The 22,480-nt window shown below is 36.6% G+C and overlaps 2 protein-coding genes across 3 annotated transcripts in view; one reads left to right on the forward strand and one right to left on the reverse strand.

The window, feature by feature from the left end:
• LOC123533796 (coiled-coil domain-containing protein 157-like) overlaps nt 1-3,230 on the reverse strand; it is a 51,966-nt gene extending 48,736 nt beyond the window's left edge. Inside the window, exon 1 of one of the 2 annotated variants that reach the window (XM_045315674.2) lies at nt 3,125-3,230. Coding sequence is in view for 1 of the 2 variants with exons in the window: in XM_053518950.1 (XP_053374925.1) it covers nt 1,233-1,237 (5 nt within the window). In the remaining variant the exon portion in view is untranslated. Of the gene's footprint in view, nt 1-1,232; nt 1,445-3,124 lie in introns of those variants that run through there. The other variant, XM_053518950.1, reaches the window with a different exon arrangement.
• A 13-nt stretch (nt 3,231-3,243) lies between these two features.
• LOC123533798 (translation initiation factor eIF-2B subunit alpha-like) overlaps nt 3,244-22,480 on the forward strand; it is a 39,169-nt gene continuing 19,932 nt past the window's right edge. Inside the window, exons 1-3 of the mRNA XM_045315676.2 lie at nt 3,244-3,390; nt 10,464-10,565; nt 11,162-11,301. Coding sequence (XP_045171611.2) covers nt 3,369-3,390; nt 10,464-10,565; nt 11,162-11,301 — 264 coding nt within the window. The 5' untranslated portion in view covers nt 3,244-3,368. The remainder of the gene's footprint in view (nt 3,391-10,463; nt 10,566-11,161; nt 11,302-22,480) is intronic.

Consider the following 22,480-nt stretch of genomic DNA (forward strand, 5'->3'; position numbering starts at 1 on the left):
TGGTCGCTTAGGTCAGGAAGTTGCTTAACTCAGGTGGTGGCAAGAGCAGTTCCGACTGTATTAATAATCGTAAAGCTGACACTCTTCTATAAAAGGATAGCACTGAAACAAAAATTCAATAACAAATTTTGATTCATGTTATATTTCTGATTACCTTTTTCCCCTACGACACTTATATTCATTGTTTCACAAGGCGATGGGAAATAAAAATTTATCAGTTATCAGAAAATAGCCATCTTTATTTCTACCGTCCTAAAAATTTGGAAGTGGCTAGGGGTCAGGTTACCGGACCTCTAGAAACAGAGATGTCTGGTAATCAATATTCATGTACTGTTATGTACTGTATTCCTAGTATTATCAGTTATCAGAAAATAGCCATCTTTATTTCTACCGTCCTAAAAATTTGGAAGTGGCTAGGGGTCCGGTTACCGGACCTCTAGAAACAGAGATGTCTGGTAATCAATATTCATGTAACTGTTATGTACTGTATTCCTAGTATATAAGGTAACTGCTGGTAAAAGTTGTGATTTAAGTTGTCATAAAGTTGCCGTTATAATGTTTTTTTGTAAATTTTTATTTATACAGTCAGGGGTGTAACTGTTTCAAGTTATCGCAGTTTATAACCCATCTGAGTTATTGCTTAAACTTTCATAACTTGTTTCAGTTATCATAAAATATTACAAAGCCCTCCTGTGCCAATTCCTCATTGTGAATGAGACTAATGCAATTATTTCCTGAATCCTTGACCTTTTATCTTTCCAGCTATGAAGTTAAATTTTTTACGCAAGGCTGATAAAATTTTACGCAAACGTTTTAAATCTATAAAACTCTTAATATCCCGTTATGCTTATCAGGTCATGCTCAGACTAAAAGAGAATTTGATTAACCACAGTTTGCTACTAATTTCACTTTAAAGGTCACTTTGTCAGAACAGCAAAAAGTGAGTTAACTATATTTTATAACTAAATTAATACAGGTTATGAAATGCTTGAAAAAGTAACTGAAATAGGTTACATAACTTAAAACAGTTACACCCCTGACTGTTCATATGTAATCTCACTCGGGTTCAAAGCATATCTATTGAATATGAAATTTTAACAGCTATATCCGGTAATCACGGTTATTTATTTACTCAAGCAATAAAACAAATTCAACAATACATGACCACAATCCATGTCTTAAATACTAAAGAAAACATTAAATTTATCAGTCTTGAGAAAAACAATAATTACATCATGATGAAAGCTTCCTATTATAGCTAAAAAAATTCAGCTCTGAGATGTTTATATGCTGTTATGGATCTCTGAGCTGAAACGAATCCCGTACGGAAACCTAACCAGTAATCGTGCCAAAAGTTTGTCACACTATAATTTCATCAAATGAAATGCAATGGCCTCACCCCTCACTTTAAAATATTTCTAATCCATTTTTCTTTTGATCTGACTTAAAATAATCTATGCAACATTATTTGAACATAGATTATACAAACAGGTTTCAAATGGGTACCTTTGTCTGCAATATTCCTATTACAGCATACAAATTGCTATTTATTATCTATCGAATTTGTGATAATATTTTTCTCGGGATTTAAAAATTATAGATAGATTATAGGGGATGAAAATCCCCGATACGGCAACGTCCATATATAGTTATTCGTCTGTGTTCTCTGCATATACTGAGGCAATTTTTTCGATGTTTTCCAGTTCCGGTTTATATACACACCGCAGACTGGTTGTCTGTATGAGCATCCGAGCACCCCGAATCAGTCACAGAAATTCGTAAACCGGGCCAACATGATTCTTTTACTTCTTTTTCGTAATGAAAACTGTACATCTATGCAAATGAAAAACACTTTTAAAACAGTAAGGAAGTGTAAAGGCCGTCAAGTTTCTGCGTGGAGTGCAAACAAACAAACAAAAAATTCCTAAAGCCAGTGCGAGGAACGCTGAATGACGTCACCGTCACGGCTTCCCGTTAATTAAGTATGATATTCGCTGTAAGAGGTATGATGACACTAAATGTAAACTTCACTGTTTCTTTTGGGTGTTGAATATTTCTTTGTAAGTAGTTATATAAAAGATAAATCCCCATGCTAGGCAGTGCCTTAATTCATATTATTTGTTTCCTGCCACTTAGTGACTTACAATATTTTTAAAAGAATAAGAAAAAAACGAGAGCAAACATTTGAAATCATCTCCTGGTTTTAAAGATAAAATATAGTCTCCTCTTTGTAAATACCGTTCTTCGTATTCATGTTGATTACCGGACCCCTAGCCAGCCATGTAGGGGTTGTCTATAGGTCCGGTCACCGGACCCCTAGCCACTGCCTAAAAAGGCAGTGGCTACGATTACGGTATTGTAATCCTAGCCTCCGGTTCTAGGATTACGGAAGTTCCGTATTCCTAGACAACCCTAGGAGGATAGGCTAGGATTACGGAAGTATTTTAAGAGGCATAAAGTATATGTTAGGACACGCATAAATGATGTTGTAACTTACTTATTTCACTTAATTTTTCATGCCTGCCTTAGTATTTCGTGTTTTCTATCCGCCATTTTGGGTTAGTAAAATCTTAATGGCGGCGCGCGGAAATATATTAGAAATATGAGTGTCAGAGTTAGATTAAAAAAAAAATATTTCTATACTTTGAATTTTATGATTTATAACCATATTGTATGTTATTAAAGACCATTTGTGTTGACTTGATGAAAAAATGCAGGTATATAGGAAACATAGATAATTCTATAATATTTCCGCTCACCGCCATTAAGATTATACTAACCCAAAATGGCCGATCGATAGCACGAAATATTAAGTGAAATTGAGTGAAATGAGTAAGTTTATAATGTCATTTATGCATGCCCTAACATAAATTTGATGTCTCTTAAATACTTCAGTAATTCTAGCCTATTCCCATAGGGTTGTCTTGGAATACGGAACTCCCGTAATCCTAGAACAGGAGGCTAGGATTACGGTACCGTAATCGTAGCCACTGCCGTCTAAAAATTCATCCAAGTCAGATAAATTAGCTATAGCTATACCCTAAAATAACTCGGAAGATTTTGGCAACCTTTAATTTTAGGAATACACTAATAAATTTAAGATCATAATTAATTAAAACAATACCATAAAAGACTTTAGACTACATGAAAGTCGAACTAAAATGTATTAGGAATTTCTCATTTGCCGATGTCAGCCATATTGTTTACAGAATGTTGCTATCTGCCTCGTGACATCCTATTGGATACAAGAAAACGTATCATCCAATTAAAAACCAGCTTGCTTTTCCAAACGGTGTCGATATAAGAAATTACATCCGGAAAAATTGTTAACACATTTATTTTGGAAGAAGAGCGGTTTATATTTAACAATGGATGAAAATCAAAGAGAAGGTTAGACCAACTGCATCAGTTTCCATTTCCTTCTATTTATAGTTGTCGCATAATTGCCATAGAGCTGTTTGTAAAAGCTGTCACAATATTATTCCTTTCTCATTTATAAGAACTTATTCTGATGCAAGACCAAGACATTCTAGACAAGCTTACTGTCGCTTAGACAAGCTTACTGTCGCTGAGTGGCTGTTTTTTAATTTCTGACTTTTGCAGCCACCGCAGTTTGACCGTCACAATATAAAACACACTGTATACGTTGGATTAGTTTGACTAAAGAGATTCAAGAGTCATCTTTTATCAAGTTGTAGTGATTGTAGCTAGGTTTATTGATCAGGTCGGCGTGACGTCACATCCGGAGCAATCGATTATGCAAATTACCTTGGAGGTGAAAGCAGGACCTCGCAATTCGTAGCGAATTAACTAGCGGTATGGGTTGTGATGTTTTAATTCTCAAATAAAACAAATCAAGAGTCATCTTTTTTATCATCTGCAGTCCTTACGCTATGGTACAATCTATATATTTTTTTAAAAAAGTAGGGTTTTTGTGATAATTGATTTTGTGGCATTTTAAAACGGTCTGGAAAAAGTGACAGGTTATGTATTGTCTGCTCTTCGGCGCTACGGATCAGATATGATTAAAACAAGTTCCCAAGCTTATTCAACATTTTCTCAGTTTGCTATATATATATTAATCTAAACTAAATATCTGAGAACAAAACATTTTTTTTATTCAACTTCTTTGCTTGAAATCGTAGCAGTTGTTTCTTTCATCTCTTTCAAGTGTCTTGAAATTTATTTTTTTTTCTTTTTAAGAAAGAACAGATCAAATAAACAGTAAATTAATTTTCTGATATTTTATGTCTTTTTTAAATAAGCTGATTTTCTAAATGTTTTAATGCTCTGAAATAATTATATTGTTGCCATTTTCTGAAATGTACTTTGTGCGATATATTTTATTTAGTTAATGTAAAATGCTATAATGTCGAAGTACATTAAGTATAAAAGTCATTTAAATAAAGTTGAAAACTTATACTTTATTCTATATGTAATCTTATTGCAGACATTTTTTTTTTTGAAGAAATGTCCTTCCAGCCAAAAAATAGTTTGGTGAATTAATTTTAAAGTTTCAAATGAACTAAATGTTCGGGCATGTGTATTGGTTAAAGTTTTTTTATGTAGTAGCTCTATTAATCCCTTTGTCAATTGACACGCAAATAACAATAATGTGCACCTTCCAAATATCATAAGACCCTGAAGGCATACATCAAACGGATAAGACAGGAAATTACCATAAGGCCCCGAAGGGGTACATTAGAGGGATAAAACAAACAGGAAATCAATCTATTAATAAGTGATAGTCATTAGGAACTGGTCAAAACTGATTTTCATCAATATACCACATACTGATTGGTTTCCATAGTGATTTATGACTGGAATGAATGCTTTAATTTTGTGGTATGTGGAAGCAGTCAATTGTGACAGTCTAACAATTAACAAAAAAAAAATGGATATTGAAAACTACAAGATATGACTAACATTATTCTAGACAAAGCGTGCAAATTATCGTTCTCAGTTTTAAATAATTGACAAAACAGAGATCAGTATTTTTTTTAGTATTTTCGTAATTGGAAGTCATCAATTTATTGATACGTCCTGGCTTTTCATAAAAAAGAAACTAGCATGCAGTTATTATATATATCATTTTATCTCCGCGTGTAACACAGTAGCTCTAGATGTCATATTACATTTAAAACAATTGTAACATATAAAAAACCGCTTTGTGTTATAAATGCTATTGTGATCCTGATACCCTTCGAGGGAGAAAAAAATCCCTTCTCCAATATTTACGCATAATGTGGCATAAGCTTTAAATTATGACACCTCTCATTAAATTTCATACGAATGAGAATTTAGGTAAGAGGTGTTGATTTGATTAAATCTGGAGTGACTGAATCACTTTTGACACCATAGTATAAGCTATCTGGCTTTCAGAACTATTTTAATGGCAGGCTAATAAATAGAACGAGAAAAGTGAAACGAATGGAGAAACCTAATCAGATGAAATAGATTTTCTGTTTTATTTACTTTAAAAAGACCTCCGATTTTTTAAATTATAATTTTCATCCAGTCCGTCACAAATATGAGACCTTGCAGCTTACACGGATCAATGATGAATATCACGTCTGAAACCTAAAAAAGAAAGGTTTCTTTCTCGGGAGTGATTTCTGGAACATCAAGCTACATTATAAATTCACTGACTTATTAATATTGCCCAAAATTTTACTTTAAGCAAATGAAAACAACCAGCACTAGTGAAACATGAAACGCTTTTCAATTACAATTTAGCGTTTGCTGTCACCTCCGCTTGTTGCTACGCAACGCGATACGCTGAAGTGCCCGGATATCCGACCTGATCAATAGGCCACTTAGCTCTGCTGTTTGTTAACCTTTTAGTGATTTGGTTACAGTGGCTGTCTTCTGATCAGAGGACTGGGGTTCAAGCCCCAGTATAGTCCAACTAATTGTATGCCAGTCGCGATATTGTGATAATGTTTGCACAGGTCAATATCTCTCCTCCACATACAACCCACTTACCATTCAGAACAATGCGGAAAGTTTCCTTTCTATGTTTATATAACCAGCAACACTCAAATCGGGCTTAAAATACATATTTAAACCCAATTTATAACACTAAAAATTACATGTGATTGTCTTGAAAGCTCATTCCAAATACAATTAATTATTTTATGTCCTAAATAATGGGAAAACCTCCATTTTGTATGTAAAAGAGTTTTAAACTCCATGTATGTCAGTGTGTTTTCTGCGTACACTGTTAAATTTCTACCTCAGTCATGTAAAGCTCTATGTGTATCGATCGGTTTATAAATTTTTAAACCTTGTTATACATTCCACGCATTTCATTGGTTACCAGGTTTTTTTTACCAAGTAAGTGACGCCAGTAGTTGGCGTCTTCCCCTCGGAAGATTTTTCCAAAAAAAATCAATTTTCCCAAGTCTAGTAGTGGCGAAAAAAATCACAAATTTTCATGTGGTTTGGTACACTGCTTTTATCTTTCTCTTATCTAAACTGCAATCGATTTCTTGTCCGTATTTCTTTTCTTACTCTGTATGCTTTTCTTTTTCTTGCGCATCGTTATATCATGGTCAAAGATGACAGTAAAACGTACAACGTAGATGTAGATGTTTTAGTAATATCAGATCCGCTTACCTTAAAAATCATTGCATCCTTAATAGTTTGACATACAGCCTCTTTCGCGTGATTTTTTTCCCCTTTGACCAGTGCCCAGCGTCTTCCCCATCTCCTAAAAAAAACCTTGTTCTACATTTATACATTTCAAATTTTGAATATGTATACAGAATGTGTTATGGTAGGTTTAACATACCATTTTTTTACCATTTGTTTATATTTGGCATTTTTAAATCATTGTTTATGTTTTCCTAGTGAAAAATAACCATGCCAGTGAAAAATGTGTACGTAAAACTATAAATCATGAAGTTTAAATCGCGTTGATTTCAACCACAGTTTTGATCCTAACTACTTGAGACGTAGAGGCAGACATATGGTAAATGTCAGTCTGTGAAATCTGTCTGCCTTGCAGTCAAAAAATTGAGACTATAGCCCCAGTATAGCCTTATTCATTTGGATTATAAATCGGGATGACTTATTTTATGATCTGATACTTACATAGTTGTCATCTACATCTACATCTTTCACCAAACCATCGATTTGGACCGACTATCACTGGGCGGCGCTGTCAGAGAAACAGTTGCTAAAGAAATAAGTACATGTATGTTTGTGAATAAAAGCTAAAAAGACAATATGCTACATTTAAAATAGGACAGAAGGAGTGCATTTACATGTTGACCACTGCCAGCCTCTCTCTAAAGATACTGAGGCAGGGCTGGATTTGACATAGGTTGGGAGTTCCAAAGTCGGATGGTCCTGTGGAAGTAGGAGTCTAATAGAAAAGTACTGAGTGTGAGACTGAGGGATTATGTAATTTAGGTTTCTAGCTGGGATAAGATGAGATTGATTGACTGCAACTGTCTGTACCCTTATTTTGTAAAACAGTACTAATGAGTTGAATGACCTTCTGTATTGGAGTGTGTTCCATTCTAAGGTGAACGCTACTAGTGTAACTGTAGTTGGACAAGATATACCTGACAGCTGACCCTCTAAGCCATACCCGTATCTGCAATTTACTGTTAGAAAATCAAAGACATAAAAAAATCCAAAAAAGTCATAAAACACAGACTTACTTGCTCCAATAAATTTAACATTAATATTCATGTAGAAACTTCAGATGGGTTGAATATAACTCACAATTTTAAATAAGAGACTTAAATCTTCAGAAATGTGACGTAAACTGGTGTGAGAAGATATTTACCTCAACATGGGTTTTGATTCACAGCGGACTGCCAATGACTCTAAATTGAACAAAGAAAACACAAAATATAAATTAAAAAATTTCAGCAATTTTATGCTTTAATGTCAAGTTAAATTCATAATCAGAGATGTAATCAATACAGATACATTGTACATTTACCAGAAAATGTTCCCAATTGATTTCATTGGGGATTTCCTAACAGAAATTTACAGAATAAGTTGGACATGATGAGACAGCAACAGTCAACAATCACACTGTCCCAAAACGTCCTATTATTTGGACTAGCCCCAGTAGGGACCTTGGAATTTTCTCTCACATGGTTTACTTTAATGGTGTCAGAAGTGTTTGACAGACTTATGTGATGGGCATGGAGTGTCATTTTGGAGAGCTGTTGAACTGTGAAAAGTAAAGGGGGAGAAGTGTAGTGATAGAAGGTTTATAGGCCACTTCCAACAGCCTTGCTCTTCAGCGACGTAGTTAAAGGGGCCGCCTAAGGATCACGAGGTCTGGAGTTCGAGCCCCAGAACTGTAGGGACCTTGGTATTTTCTCTCCAAGGATTTAGTTTAAAGTAATATGTTCCTCCACACTGATGTCAATGGCATGAGAAAGGAATTTGTTTAAATTTGATTTCCAGTAAAATTGAAACTGAGCTTCTGCACATGGTCCCATTAAAGTTAGACCTCAGTCTGTGAAAAAGCATTATACATTTTCTAAGCATAGTTTTCTCAGGGTATGTTATTTATCAAATAATTAAAAAGAACCAAAAAAGTATGGTTTATAATCTATTCCAGCTGTCATTTTAGCTGGAATTAATTAACTGCGCTTTTACCTCTCTTCTATAGACAAGAACATGATTGTATGTTTTGACAGCTAGCTTCAAAGTTTAAATTAAGGCAACTGCTGATATATGTAGTATAATGTGTCTTTTGTGAATTATTTAGCATGCAGTTTGAGGAAACCTGTTTTTCATTGTTATTTACACACTGATGGAGATTAACGCGCAGGTTTCAAAGGAAATCAGAATGTCATGCCAATCATGTTTCAATTCAGCTACCTGATTTATGGACCGCAGTGCTCCAGCTAGCTATTTACAGCAGGGCGCATCGCCCGTTCCGAAATTCGTTCCGCCCTGTTGCCCCGCCAGGCACCCTGTCGGTTTTACAACCATTCATTTCTCTTTTTTTAGCCAAACTTCCCTTTTTTGCCTCAGTGATATTAATACACTGTTTTATTGTCCCCTTTTTATCGAGTGATACACGCCGGGGGGCATTGACATAATTAGCAAACAATTAAACAATTACCTGCTGTAATCGTGCCCGAGGCAGACCATGATATTTTAGACTGCTCCACTAGCATTAAAATCATTGAACCTTAGTGTTAAAACAGTTTGCAAACCAGTCTGAAATCATTATCATTTCGCGCCACCTGTCAAAGTGTACTTTCGTTTTCGGTAATATAGTCGTAAATACCCCTTTATACACCGATGTAACTCATTGCAGACTTGGAGCGGTCTTCTGCGCATGCCCGAAAGTGATTATCAATTGTAGCGCACGGCAAAAGTATGCATATTTTTGCATGTCCGCATGCATTTAGTGTACAATATGCATAAAATACTGACTAAAGGTTAGGGTTAGTATCACCATAGTTACAAAATATATACATTTATGATATTTTCGTTCAAATTTAGTTAATCCGGTATGTACCGGAGTCTGTAAATTATACCGGCGCTCCAAGTCTGCATTGAGTCACAGTCTTTATACACAACTGAAACTTAAGTCCAGACAACAGACATTTATATGTAATTAATAAAAATCGATCACAATCAAATTTAAATAGGAAAATATTTTGATTTTATCGTTTTACAAGTTTTTGAAATAGAAAGTAAGTTGTCGTCTGCTTTGTGAAATTGCCGTTTTTTCATGAAGATTTCTTTGAAATTAGTTTACTAAGATGTAATGACAGGGTACACTTTAATGTCAGATACTGTGAAATGCTGTTAAACTGTCTTTGCATCATAATATTTTTTCAAAAATATTGTTAAAACTGGACATTCGACGACTTTTAGAAAAAAGTGTAACCATATCCGGACATAAAATTTTGGATACCCGGAATATGTCTATTACAAGTGCTAAACTTGCTTTTAGACTGTTGTAAGTTAAAAACTTTGCCTGATTTCATTTATTTAAGTGGAAGTTTAAACTTTATTTTCTGTATATAATATGTTGCAGGTATAAATTTATAAATATCAAGTAGCCTACATGGAGAAGATGTGTACTGAAATTGTAGCAAGTAAAATAGGCCTAAACACATAGATATTGTTATTCAGTATGCAATTACAAAGAAATGTTACAAGTTGAAAATCAATGCCAAGTAAAATACAAACAGCAGAATTTTTAGTTAATAAATAGGTGCATTAGAGATGACAGACATAGCCTATTAAAAGACCATACCTAAAGTGTGCCAAAAACATGCCTAAATTATGCCAAATTCCATGCCTAACTGCTGGACCTCAGGACATAGTTTTGACTTTTGACTGGGAAGCCATTCAATAAACTTGTGTATAATCTAATGATCTGTATTTTTAGGGTTTAAGACTATAACACTATAGCCTTAAACAGTATCTAATTGAATAACTTCTTTTTTAATGGGCTGTTACTGTTACAGGTATACTCCAATACTTCAGCCAAATTGTTGAGGAACATCCGGACATGTCGGCAGCTGTTGCAGCCATCAAAACACTTCTCCACTTCATAGAAAATAATAGAAGTAGGTTTATATATTATAATTCACTTCATTTTATAAACTAAAGGCTGTGATTACTATTATTACTATTTATTTCTAGGTCCAATGTTATAAAACTTAGTTTGAACTCCAGTCTAGAATTTCCAGCATCTGATTGGTTACACAAACTGAAAATTGACTGACAAAGTTGCATTGTTTGACTGGTCTTGGAAATCTTTTAAAACTAGATAATTATAAAGAAGTTTGTGACTTGAACCAGTAGTAGAACTTAAAATTCACAACAAAAACATTGCTCATTATCCAGTGGTAGAGCAAAAGTAAAGTGTTTATTGTAATACATAACTGTACTAAAGTTACACTAACAGTAATAGGACGGAGTCTAACTGTTTTGCTGCTGTCCTGGTGACTGCCCTGTAGCACAGCTCTGGAGGTGCTTTAAAAATGCTTGAAAGGACTGGAACATGTCTTCCAAAATTATTTACATATAGGAAAGTGGGATGTGACATATTATGATTGTGTTAACATGGCTTGAAACACTAAATTGTTTTTGTAATATTAATAGCAAGTGTAATGCATTCTATAGAGAATTGTAATTTTAAAAATGGGTATTTTAAATTCAGTGGAGACCCTGGCTGGACTTAGAGCAACACTGAAAGATGCCACAAATACACTGACACAGACAGACAGCAGTGTTACGTCCATATCTTCAGGCTGTGAACTTTTCCTTAGATTTATCACACTCACAAGTCTGGAAGATACGGTAAGTTGCAAATTTTCAGGGGTAGATGCAGTATTATGAGTTGGAGAGGTCATGCTTTTTAGCAATGCTTCCCTTGAAAGTACATGAAGCAGAGTTACTTGACATACTACTTGTGGCTTATGTCTGTGTTTGAGTATCTTTCCTCCCAGCTGTCAATTTTATATAATAGCTGGTTTACTATTTTATGAATTTTCAAATACATGGTAGTTTTTGTTGTACAAAATTACACATTAAAATGACTATGTAGTTGAATTATTCAATTTTAAATTTTGAAAGCAAAATAAGCCAAATATTTCTTAGAAATGATGCTTATGTCCATTTTCTTAAATAACATAAGAGCTATAGCTTTGAAACTTTGTAAATTTCTTTATTCACAGTATATGAGTAAGAAGGCCAAGAACCATAACTCATTTCTTGCATATTGCCTTACGTCAAGCATTTTCAGGCAGTGCTCCTGTTCTGCCATTTGAAAGAGATACACCGGTGTAACAGCCCAGTTTTTCCCCCAGTCAGTTCTTTTCCCGGGGAAAAAACTGACTAGTCAATTCTTTCCCCCGGGGAAAAAAATGACTAGTCAGTTTCTTCCCCCCCCCCCTAGTCAGTTTTTTCCCCCCTTGTAGTAAGTTTTCCGATAGGGAAAGAAACTGACTAGTTAGTCAGATTTTTCCCCAGGGAAAAACTGACTAGTCAGTTCTTTCCCCCTAGTTTTCCCTTCAAGTACTGGATTCTTTCGGTATTGTTATTTGGGATACAAGTGTCTATTCATTTTCCATTTAAATTTCAGATGAAACAGGTATTGTTTTTCATTTGAATAAACCTGTATGTTTCTTAATTGTAACTTTAATCAATGTTTTTTTTGTCAAATCAGATTTTTTAACTTCTGTTTGATTGCCATTACTATTTAATATCAGTCAGGTGCGGGGAAGAAATTGACTGGTCAGTTCTTTCCCCCCAACATGTACTTGACCTGTCAGGTGGGGGAAGAAATTGACTAGTCAGTTCTTTCCCCACTAGCCAGTACTTGACCTGTCAGGTGGGAAAAGAAATTGACTAGTCAGTTCTTTCCCCCCTATATATAGTTAGTACTTGACCTGTGGTGTGGGGAGAAGAAATTGACCGGTCAGTTCTTTCCCCACTAGCCAGTACTTGACCTGTCGGGTGGGGAGAAGAAATTGACCGGTCAGTTCTTTCCCACCTTGCAGATACTTGACCTATCAGGTGAGGGACGAAATTGACCAGTCAGTTCTTTCCCCCCTAGCATACATTTCACCTATCAGGTGGGGGAAGAAATTGACTAGTCAGTTCTTTCCCGGCCCTTGCATATACTTGACCTGTCGGGTGGGAGAAGAAATTGACCGGTCAGTTCTTTCCCACCTAGCATATACTTGACCTATCAGGTGGGGGAAGAAATTGACCAGTCAGTTCTTTCCCCCCTAGCATATATTTCACCTATCAGGTGGGGGAAGAAACTGACCAGTCAGTTCTTTCCCCCCTTGCATATACTTGACCTGTCGGGTGGGGAGAAGAAATTGACCGGTCAGTTCTTTCCCACCTTGCAGATACTTGACCTATCAGGTGAGGGACGAAATTGACCAGTCAGTTCTTTCCCCCCTAGCATATATTTCACCTATCAGGTGGGGGAAGAAATTGACTAGTCAGTTCTTTCCCGGCCCTTGCATATACTTGACCTGTCGGGTGGGAGAAGAAATTGACCGGTCAGTTCTTTCCCACCTAGCATATACTTGACCTATCAGGTGGGGGAAGAAATTGACCAGTCAGTTCTTTCCCCCCTAGCATATATTTCACCTATCAGGTGGGGGAAGAAACTGACCAGTCAGTTCTTTCCCCCCTTGCATATATTTCACCTATCGGGTGGGGGAAGAAATTGACTAGTCAGTTCTTTCCCCCCATGCATATACTTGACCTATCAGGTGGGGAGAAGAAATTGACTAGTCAGTTCTTTCCCCCCTTGCATATACTTGACCTATCAGGTTAGGGAAGAAATTGACTAGTCAGTTCTTTCCCCCCTACATTTGTAGCATATACCTGATCTGTCAGATTGGGGAAAAAATTGACCGGTCAGTTCTTTCTCCCCTAGCATTATACTTGAACTGTCAGGTGGGGGAAGAAATTGACTAGTCATTTCTTCCCCCCCCCCCCAAGCCAGTACTTGACCTGTCAGGTGGGGGAAGAAATTGACCAGTCAGTTCTTTCCCCCTAACATATACTTGACATATCAGGTGGGGGAAGAAATTGACCGGTCAGTTCTTTCCCCCCAACATATACTTGACCTGTCAGGTGGGGGAAGGAATTGACTAGTCAGTTCTTTCCCCCCTAGCCAGTACTTGACCTGTCAGGTGGGGGAAGAAATTGACTAGTCAGTTCTTTCCCCCCTATATATAGTTAGTACTTGACCTATGGTGTGGGGAGAAGAAACTGACCGGTCAGTTCTTTCCCACCTAGCCAGTACTTGACCTGTCAGGTGGGGAGAAGAAACTGACCGGTCAGTTCTTTCCCCCCTTGCATATACTTGACCTGTCGGGTGGGGAGAAGAAATTGACCGGTCAGTTCTTTCCCCCCTTGCATATACTTGACCTATCAGGTGGGGGACGAAATTGACCGGTCAGTTCTTTCTAGCAAGTACTGCCTAGAGGGGAAAGAACTGACCAGTAAATTTCTTCCCCCACCTGACATGTCAAGCATATGATAGGGGGGAAAGAACTGACTTGTCAATTTCTTCTTCCCACCTGAAAGGTCAAGTTCTGGCTAGGGGGGAAAGAACTGACTGGTCAGTTTCTTCCCCTACCTGACAGGTCAAGTACTGGCTAGTGGGGAAAGAACTGACTAGTCAATTTCTTCCCCTACCTGACAGGTCAAGCACTGGCTAGGGAGGAAAGAACTGTCTGGTCAATTTCTTCCCCTACCTGACAGGTCAAGCACTGGCTAGGGGGGAAAGAACTGTCTGGTCAATTTCTTCTCCCTGGCTAGGGGGGAAAGAACTGACTGGTCGAATTCATTTCCCCACCCGACAGGTCAAGTACTGGCTAGGGGGGAAAGAACTGACTGGTTAATTTCTTCCTACCCTGACAGCTCAAGTACTTGCTGGGGGGAAAGAACTGACCAGTAAATTTCTTCCCCCTCTAGCCAGTACTTGCTCTGTTAGGTGGGCGAAGAAAATGTCTGGTCAGTTCTTTCCCCCCTAGCCAGTACTTGACCTGTCAGGTGGGTAGAAGAAATTGACCGGTCAGTTCTTTCCCCGCCAGCCAGTACTTGCTTTGTCAGGTGGGGAAGAAATTGACCATTCAGTTCTTTTCCCCCTAGCAAGTACTGCCTAGAGGGGAAAGAACTGACTGGTAAATTTCTTCCCCCACCTGACAGGTCAAGTATATGATAGGGGGGAAAGAACTGACTGGTCAATTTTTTCTTCCCACCTGAAAGGTCAAGTTCTGGCTAGGGGGAAAGAACTGACCGGTCAATTTCTTCCCCCACCTGACAGGTCAAGTACTGGCTAGGGGGGAAAGAACTGACTAGTCAATTTCTTCCCCTACCTGACAGGTCAAGCACTGGCTAGGGGGGAAAGAACTGTCTGGTCAATTTCTTCTCTCTGGCTAGGGGGGAAAGAACTGACTGATCGAATTCATTTCCCCACCCGACAGGTCAAGTACTGGCTAGGGGGGAAAGAACTGACTGGTTCATTTCTTCCCCCCCTGACAGGTCAAGTATTTGCTGGGGGGAAAGAACTGACCGGTCAATTTCTTCCCCCTCTAGCCAGTACTTGCTCTGTTAGGTGGGCGAAGAAAATGTCTGGTCAGTTCTTTCCCCCCAGCCAGTACTTGACCTGTCGGGTGGTTAGAAGAAATTGACTGGTCAGTTCTATCCCCGCTAGAGAGTACTTGCTTTGTCATGTGGGGAAGAAATTGACCAGTCAGTTCTTTCCCCCCTAGCAAGTACTGCCTAGAGGGGAAAGAACTGACTGGTCAATTTCTTCCCCCACCTGACAGGTCAAGTATATGATAGGGGGGAAAGAACTGACTGGTCAATTTTTTCTTCCCACCTGAAAGGTCAAGTTCTGGCTAGGGGGAAAGAACTGACCGGTCAATTTCTTCCCCCACCTGACAGGTCAAGTACTGGCTAGGGGGGAAAGAACTGACTAGTCAATTTCTTCCCCTACCTGACAGGTCAAGCACTGGCTAGGGGGGAAAGAACTGTCTGGTCAATTTCTTCTTCCTGGCTAGGGGGGAAAGAACTGACGGGTCGAATTCATTTCCCCACCTTAGAGGTCAAGTACTGGCTAGGGGGGAAAGAACTGACTGGTTAATTTCTTCCCCCCCTGACAGGTCAAGTATTTGCTGGGGGGAAAGAACTGACTGGTCAATTTTTTCTTCCCACCTGAAAGGTCAAGTTCTGGCTAGGGGGAAAGAACTGACCAGTCAATTTCTTCCCCCACCTGACAGGTCAAGTACTGGCTAGGGGGGAAAGAACTGACTAGTCAATTTCTTCCCCCACCTGACAGGTCGAAACTGGCTAGGGGGGAAAGAACTGACTGGTCAATTTCTTCTCCCCAACCAACAGGTCAAGAACTGGCTAGGGGGGAAAGAACTGATCGGTCAATTTCTTCCCCCACCTGAAAAAACAAGTACTGGCTAGGGGTTGGGGAGGGGGGGGAAAGAACTGACTGGTCAATTTCTTCCCCCACCTGACAGGGCAAGTACTGGCTAGGGGGGAAATAACTAACTTGTCTATATTTTTCTCCCTCCTGATAGGTCAAGTACTGGCTAGGGGGGAAAGAACTGACTGGTCAAATTCATTTCCCCACCCGACAGGTCAAGTACTAGCTAGGGGGGAAAGAACTGACTGGTTAATTTCTTCCCCCACCTGACAGGTCAAGTACTTGCTGGGGGGAAAGAACTGACCAGTCAATTTCTTCTCCCACCAAACAGAGCAAGTACTGGCTAGCGGGGAAAGAACTGACCGGTCAATTTCTTCTCCCCACCTGACAAGTCAAGTACTGGCTAGGGGGGAAAGAACTGACCAGATATTTTCTTCGCCCACCTAACAGAGCAAGTACTGGCTAGAGGGGAAAGAAACGGTCAGTTCTTTCTAGCAAGTACTGATTAGAGGGAAAAGAACTGACCAGTAAATTTCTTCCCCCACCTGACAGGTCAAGTATTTGATAGGGGGGAAAGAACTGACCGGTCAATTTCTTCCCACTTAACAGAGCAAGTAATGGCTAGGGGGGAAAGAACTGACCAGTCAATTTCTTCCCCCAACTGAGAAACGGGTGAAACACAATATAGGGAGCTTATGCAGAAACTTATTGTTATGTGATGTTATTTCACATTTGCTGTGTTATATAAGAGTAAATCTCACATTCTTTCAATTATGAATGTTTGTTTGAGTTTCAGCTAAAATTTCAACTCTGTAGCTCAAATGGTCTCAAAGATATGACCTAAAACGTATACGAAAAATGGCCCTTTTTCGGCGTTATGCTGTTGCACTTAGAATATTATCCCTTTTGCTTATAATACAACTTTTTCAATTTTTTGATATGTGTAAATTGTGTATATTCAACTGTTGAAAAAAAGATTAAGGATCATTTTGACATTTGGTTTGTTGAAATAGGATGAAAATTGTGGAAGTTATTAACAAAACTGTAAACATGGTAGTATGTTATGTAAATTTCATCTTAAATTTCTTCAGCTTGTTATGAGCCATAAAACCTTAATAATACAACTCTTTTTAAAATAATTTTTTAACAGAATTAATGTTCTGATATAGCACATTAGCATGGAAAAGCATTTCTTTGTCTAAATTGCAAAAATTATATTTCACATTTTCTTAAAAAATGTAGAGTCCGTAACCATGTGAAATTTAGCAACTAGAAATGTCTTTATAAAGTTTTGATAATATTATTATTCATTCATGATCTATATGGATTACAGAAAATACTTTAAAGTTAAAATAATTCATAAAGTTTAGCTGAAAAACTAATAAAATGGTTACGGACACTACTAAAAATGTGTAGTGTCCGTAACCTTCTTTTAAACATAAGTTTTTGAGTTTTAATTACTTAATTTAAGATGAACCATCATATTTTAAAGTATTGTTTTCATGAAATGTAAGATCAGTTGTTTCTTTTAAAATATTAATTAATGATGCAATCATATGGAAAGTCCCCGATTGCATCATCTCTAAGAACAGCATCTTTCTCCTCGGTAGCACCAAGGTGAATTTACTAACCACAGAAAATTTTATGAAATGATGCATCATTTATTAGTTTATTTTAGCAACTGTATATGTTTCCTGAATATAAAAAGATCAAGTTAACAAGCTATTCTATAAATAAAGGTAAGTTAATTTTCTTTGTTTCAATATGAAAAATTGAGTAGTGTCCGTAACCAAACGAGTAAAATACAAAACTTATATTTCAACTGTAGAATGGGTTGAATATAGCTTTCTGTGACATCTTGCAGGTAATAAACCAATTTGAAAAACATCATTGACCATGTAGTTCTTCAAAATTACTGGTCTCAACTTAATTTCTTCCAAACATTTTATCTTTTATATCATAACAATTGTTTCGTATACACATTACAGTATTTTAAAATAATCCATTACTTATTGTAGTTATATTTTGGCATTTTAAGTATCAAGTTATCAAACAAGGTACCAGTTTCATATGTTAATATCAGCATTTTTTTTATTTAGGAGTTAATATTAAAGAAACAAGTAAAGGTTACGGACACTACTTGAAATTAGATGTACGCATGCATATTGTAATTTTTGACGAGAAGTATTTTATGTAAACAAATATCAGTGAATTATTAGTTAAAGTCTTAAATGACAATTTAACAGTCTTTAACTTTTATCATTTCTACAACAAAAGGCTATTAGAAACCTATTGAAAACACTAACATGAAAGAAAAACATTTAGATTAATAAAAATGTTGAATTGTTTTAAATGGATATAATTTCTTTTGCAGATGGATTTGAGGTCCAGTGAAACAAAAAATGACAATGAACTTAAAAGAAAAAAGAATGCAGAAAAGGTTAGAAAGTGGAGAGAAAAGCAAAAACTTAATACAGAAAAGAATGAAGAACTGAAGAAAAAAGACAGAGAAAGGAAAAATAGGGCAAGGGCTAAGCTGCGACAGGAAGCTGAAAGAAGTAAACCAAAGCTTGAAAAATTAAGAAAGCAAAAGAGAGAAGAAATGAAGCGCTACCGACTAAAACATAAGAAACAACAAGAGAAAAAACAATCAAATATGGAAACTTGCAATAAGATAAAGACAAATGAAAGTCTTAAAAGAAAATTGGCAGTGAAAAGAACGCAGACCTGGAGAATGCGAATAAAACTGAACGATCAATCCAACTTGCAAAATGAGAATCTTGAACAATTAGAACAACTGAGAGAAGTAGATACTTCTATTCCAAGTACTTCAAGCTCATTCACATCACGATTTTCCAGATATAGGCAAGTCAATAAAACTAAGTCATCATTACCCAAAACACCATCAAAAAGGGCCGAAGTTGTAAAAAAATTAATTCAGTCGCCAACAACATCGAAAATTCTAAAGAAGGAAGGATTGATACTCACACCAGAATGCAAAAGAAAGCTCCAATTAGCTGATGATGTCATCACATCCTTACAAGAAAATATAGCAGATGCTAAACAGACAAACAGTTCTAAATCAGATAAAAAGCATGCTTATAACATTCTCAGAGCCACGATTGAGAAGAGAACAAGAAATAAGTGTGGTGTATATGTACGAAAGCTGTTTAGCTTTTCTCACAGATCCAAAGTAACTGCAAAGAGACAGTGGTGGCAAAAGCAAGAAAGGAAATTTAGGAAAGATAAACTCAGTGAGAAAACACGGCTATTAGTTAAACGACACTATTTATCCGCAGAAGTGAGTAGAGAAGTTCCTAATAAAAAGGATGTCATCAAAGTAAAAACAGATGATGGAAAGAAAGAGGTCCTCCAAAAACATCTTATGACTATGACATTAGAAGATGCTTATAAGAACTTCAAATCTTTGTATCCAGATGTTAAAATTGGTTTCACCTTGTACAAGAAACTAAAGCCTGAAAATGTCAGAAAGATATCAGAGACAAATAGAAAGTCCTGTCTCTGTCAGATTTGCTGCAATTTCGCTCTGAAAGTAGAAGCTTTGAAGAAACATGTTAAAACTGTTGAAACCCCTGATAATAAGGAACAATTGACAAAGATACTTCTAGATAAGGAAAGGATTTCCTCTGCTACCCTTTGTCAGTTTGAAAACACACCAAAGGCATCATGTCTTGAGAGAACATGTCAGACATGCAGTACAGAAAGTTTGAAGGAATACTTTAAAGATCTAACTGAGGAAAGTAATGACAAGAATATTACATGGCACCAGTGGGAATCAATTGAAATAAATAAGGAGAACAAAGTGAAAAGGTGTGTTTCATGTGTCCCAAAAGAGCACAATATTGAAAGCTTCTTAACAGAAATGAAGAAAGACCTTGAAGTGTACCCTGGTCATATTTTCAGGGCTAGATGGCAGCAAAAGCAAATGACTAATTGCATAGATCATTTGAAACCTGGATCAATAGCCATGGTAATGGATTTTAGTGAAAATTATGGCTGTTTATTCCAAAGTGAGGTACAGTCAGGATTTTTTGATAGAAATCAAGTCACAATCCATCCTATGATGATTTATTATAAAATAAAGGAAGATGAAAAGAACAAAGAAACATTAGTGAAACATGCAATTGTTGGAATAAGTGAAGATAATAAGCACGATGCTGATGCTGTATTAGAATTTGAAAAACAGGCATTAGATATTGTTTCGAAGGATACCGGTATTCAGATAGAAGAAATACACCAGTGGACCGATGGGTGTGCTGCACAGTATAAGGGGAAAAAGTCATTTGCAGACATAAGCCTTAGAAACAAACCTAGTATATGTAGAAATTTTTTTGAGACCAGTCATGGTAAAAACGTTTGTGACGGTCAGGAGCCATAGTAAAAAATTCCTGCTACCAGGCAGTCATTAGTTCAAAGAAAATAATTGGCACAGCACAAGATGTTTTTGATCATTGCGAACAAAGACTTACATCAATTAAATCTCAAACTGAGGGAGAAGTAAAGACTGTCTCCAAACGACAGTTTATACTAGTTAAAGGTATTAAGAGAGATCGATCAGAAACCAATGTAAACACGTTGAAAGGAACAAGAAAACTACTACTAAGTTGAAGACTAGAAAACTGTCATGCTACTGTTTAAATTGTTTACAGAACATTGATCAGTGTCAAAATATCGACTACTGTCATAGATGGGAAACACAAACATTAAAAGTATTGAAAAGTACAACAAGAAAGCAGTTAGAAAACATGGAAACAGATCAAGATAACATGGAACTAGAAGACATGGAAATAGATCATCTGGATAATAAAGACTCAAATACACAGGAAAACACAGAAATAGATCAGGAAAACATAGATAGTGAAAATACTCAGAATACTCAGCCTGAAAATAATAAAGAACATTTCCAACCAGGTGTGTTTGCAGCAGTCTTATTTCCAACAAAGAAAGGAAAGTCAGTCACAGTATGCATTGGTCAAATTCTTGATATCGATGACCAAGAATATCAACTGAAATATATGAAAAAAAGTGGGAAGACATACATCTGGCCAGACAAGCAAGATGTATCTTGGGAAACTGATGACAAGTTGCTAGCTTCCGTAGGCGAACCAACAATGAGTGACAAAAGGTCTCACTTTGTTTTCGATTCTGAGGAACTAAAAGACATTTCAAAAAAGTTGTCAAAAGACTACAGATATGTTTATTTCCGCTAAACAGATAATTATGTAGTGTCCGTAACCAGAGCTTGAACTGATTTGTATTGATTTACTGACTATCCTTGGTTAAAAGAAGAACATTTACTTATGTTTTACATGTTTGTCAAAATAGATTTGTGTTTATTTTTAAATGTTTAGTTAAAACTCCTATGAAAACAAATAGTTTTCTGAAATTTTATTTCTCTTATCAGAACTTTTTAAAATATTTTTACTAGAGTTACTTTTTACAGAAATAGAACAGTCCTATATTAAAATGACATTGTTTAATGCTGAAGGAAATACAATTCAAAGCATATTTTCAAATGAAATGACATTTTTCTCTCAATGATTTGTATGTAGTGTCCGTAACCAAATTTACAGTGTTTTTAAATTCAAAAATTTAATACATATAATGTAATATGATACAACATTTTGAATTTCTATTGGATAAAGCAAAAGCTCAGTTTCTATTTTGATCAATTATGAGATTTAAAGTTAAAAATCAAGACGTTCAGAAGAGTTGATAACTGGTCAAATTTCTGGCAAAATTATTTGCAAGAAATATTGAATGAAAATCATATGTAGTTAAGTTTTTTTGTTCATTATTTTTGTTTGATGTATGTTCAAATATGAGAAAATGTTGAACTAGTTACAAAATAATAAAAAATAACACAGTTTAAAGTATTTAAATTGATGTTATAGTCCTGTGTAGTGTCCGTAACCAGCTCCAAATGAACAATTTGTCGACAGGTGAAAAAACTTTTCCCATGCACCAATCTACATAATATTTAAGTTTCTTAAACTTTATGGATAGTACAAAATAGAAAACCATTTTTGATGACAATCCACAGACCTTTATTTTACACCCCAAAGTGCAACACTACTGTTCCCTTGATTGTGTTTCACCCGAAAGCAAGTACTGGCTAGTGGGGAAAGAACTGACTGGTCAATTTCATTTCCCCACCTGACAGGTCAAGTACTGGCTAGGGGGGAAAGAACTGACCGGTCAATTTCTTCTCCCCACCTGACAAGTCAAGTACTGGCTAGGGGGGAAAGAACTGACCAGATATTTTCTTCGCCCACCTAACAGAGCAAGTACTGGCTAGAGGGGAAAGAAACAGTCAGTTCTTTCTAGCAAGTACTGATTAGAGGGAAAAGAACTGACCAGTAAATTTCTTCCCCCACCTGACAGGTCAAGTATTTGATAGGGGGGAAAGAACTGACCGGTCAATTTCTTCCCACTTAACAGAGCAAGTAATGGCTAGGGGGGAAAGAACTGACCAGTCAATTTCTTCCCCCAACTGAGAAAGCAAGTACTGGCTAGTGGGGAAAGAACTGACTGGTCAATTTCATTTCC

Source organism: Mercenaria mercenaria, chromosome 12, assembly GCF_021730395.1.
Source record: "Mercenaria mercenaria strain notata chromosome 12, MADL_Memer_1, whole genome shotgun sequence".
Lineage (NCBI taxonomy): Eukaryota > Metazoa > Mollusca > Bivalvia > Venerida > Veneridae > Mercenaria > Mercenaria mercenaria.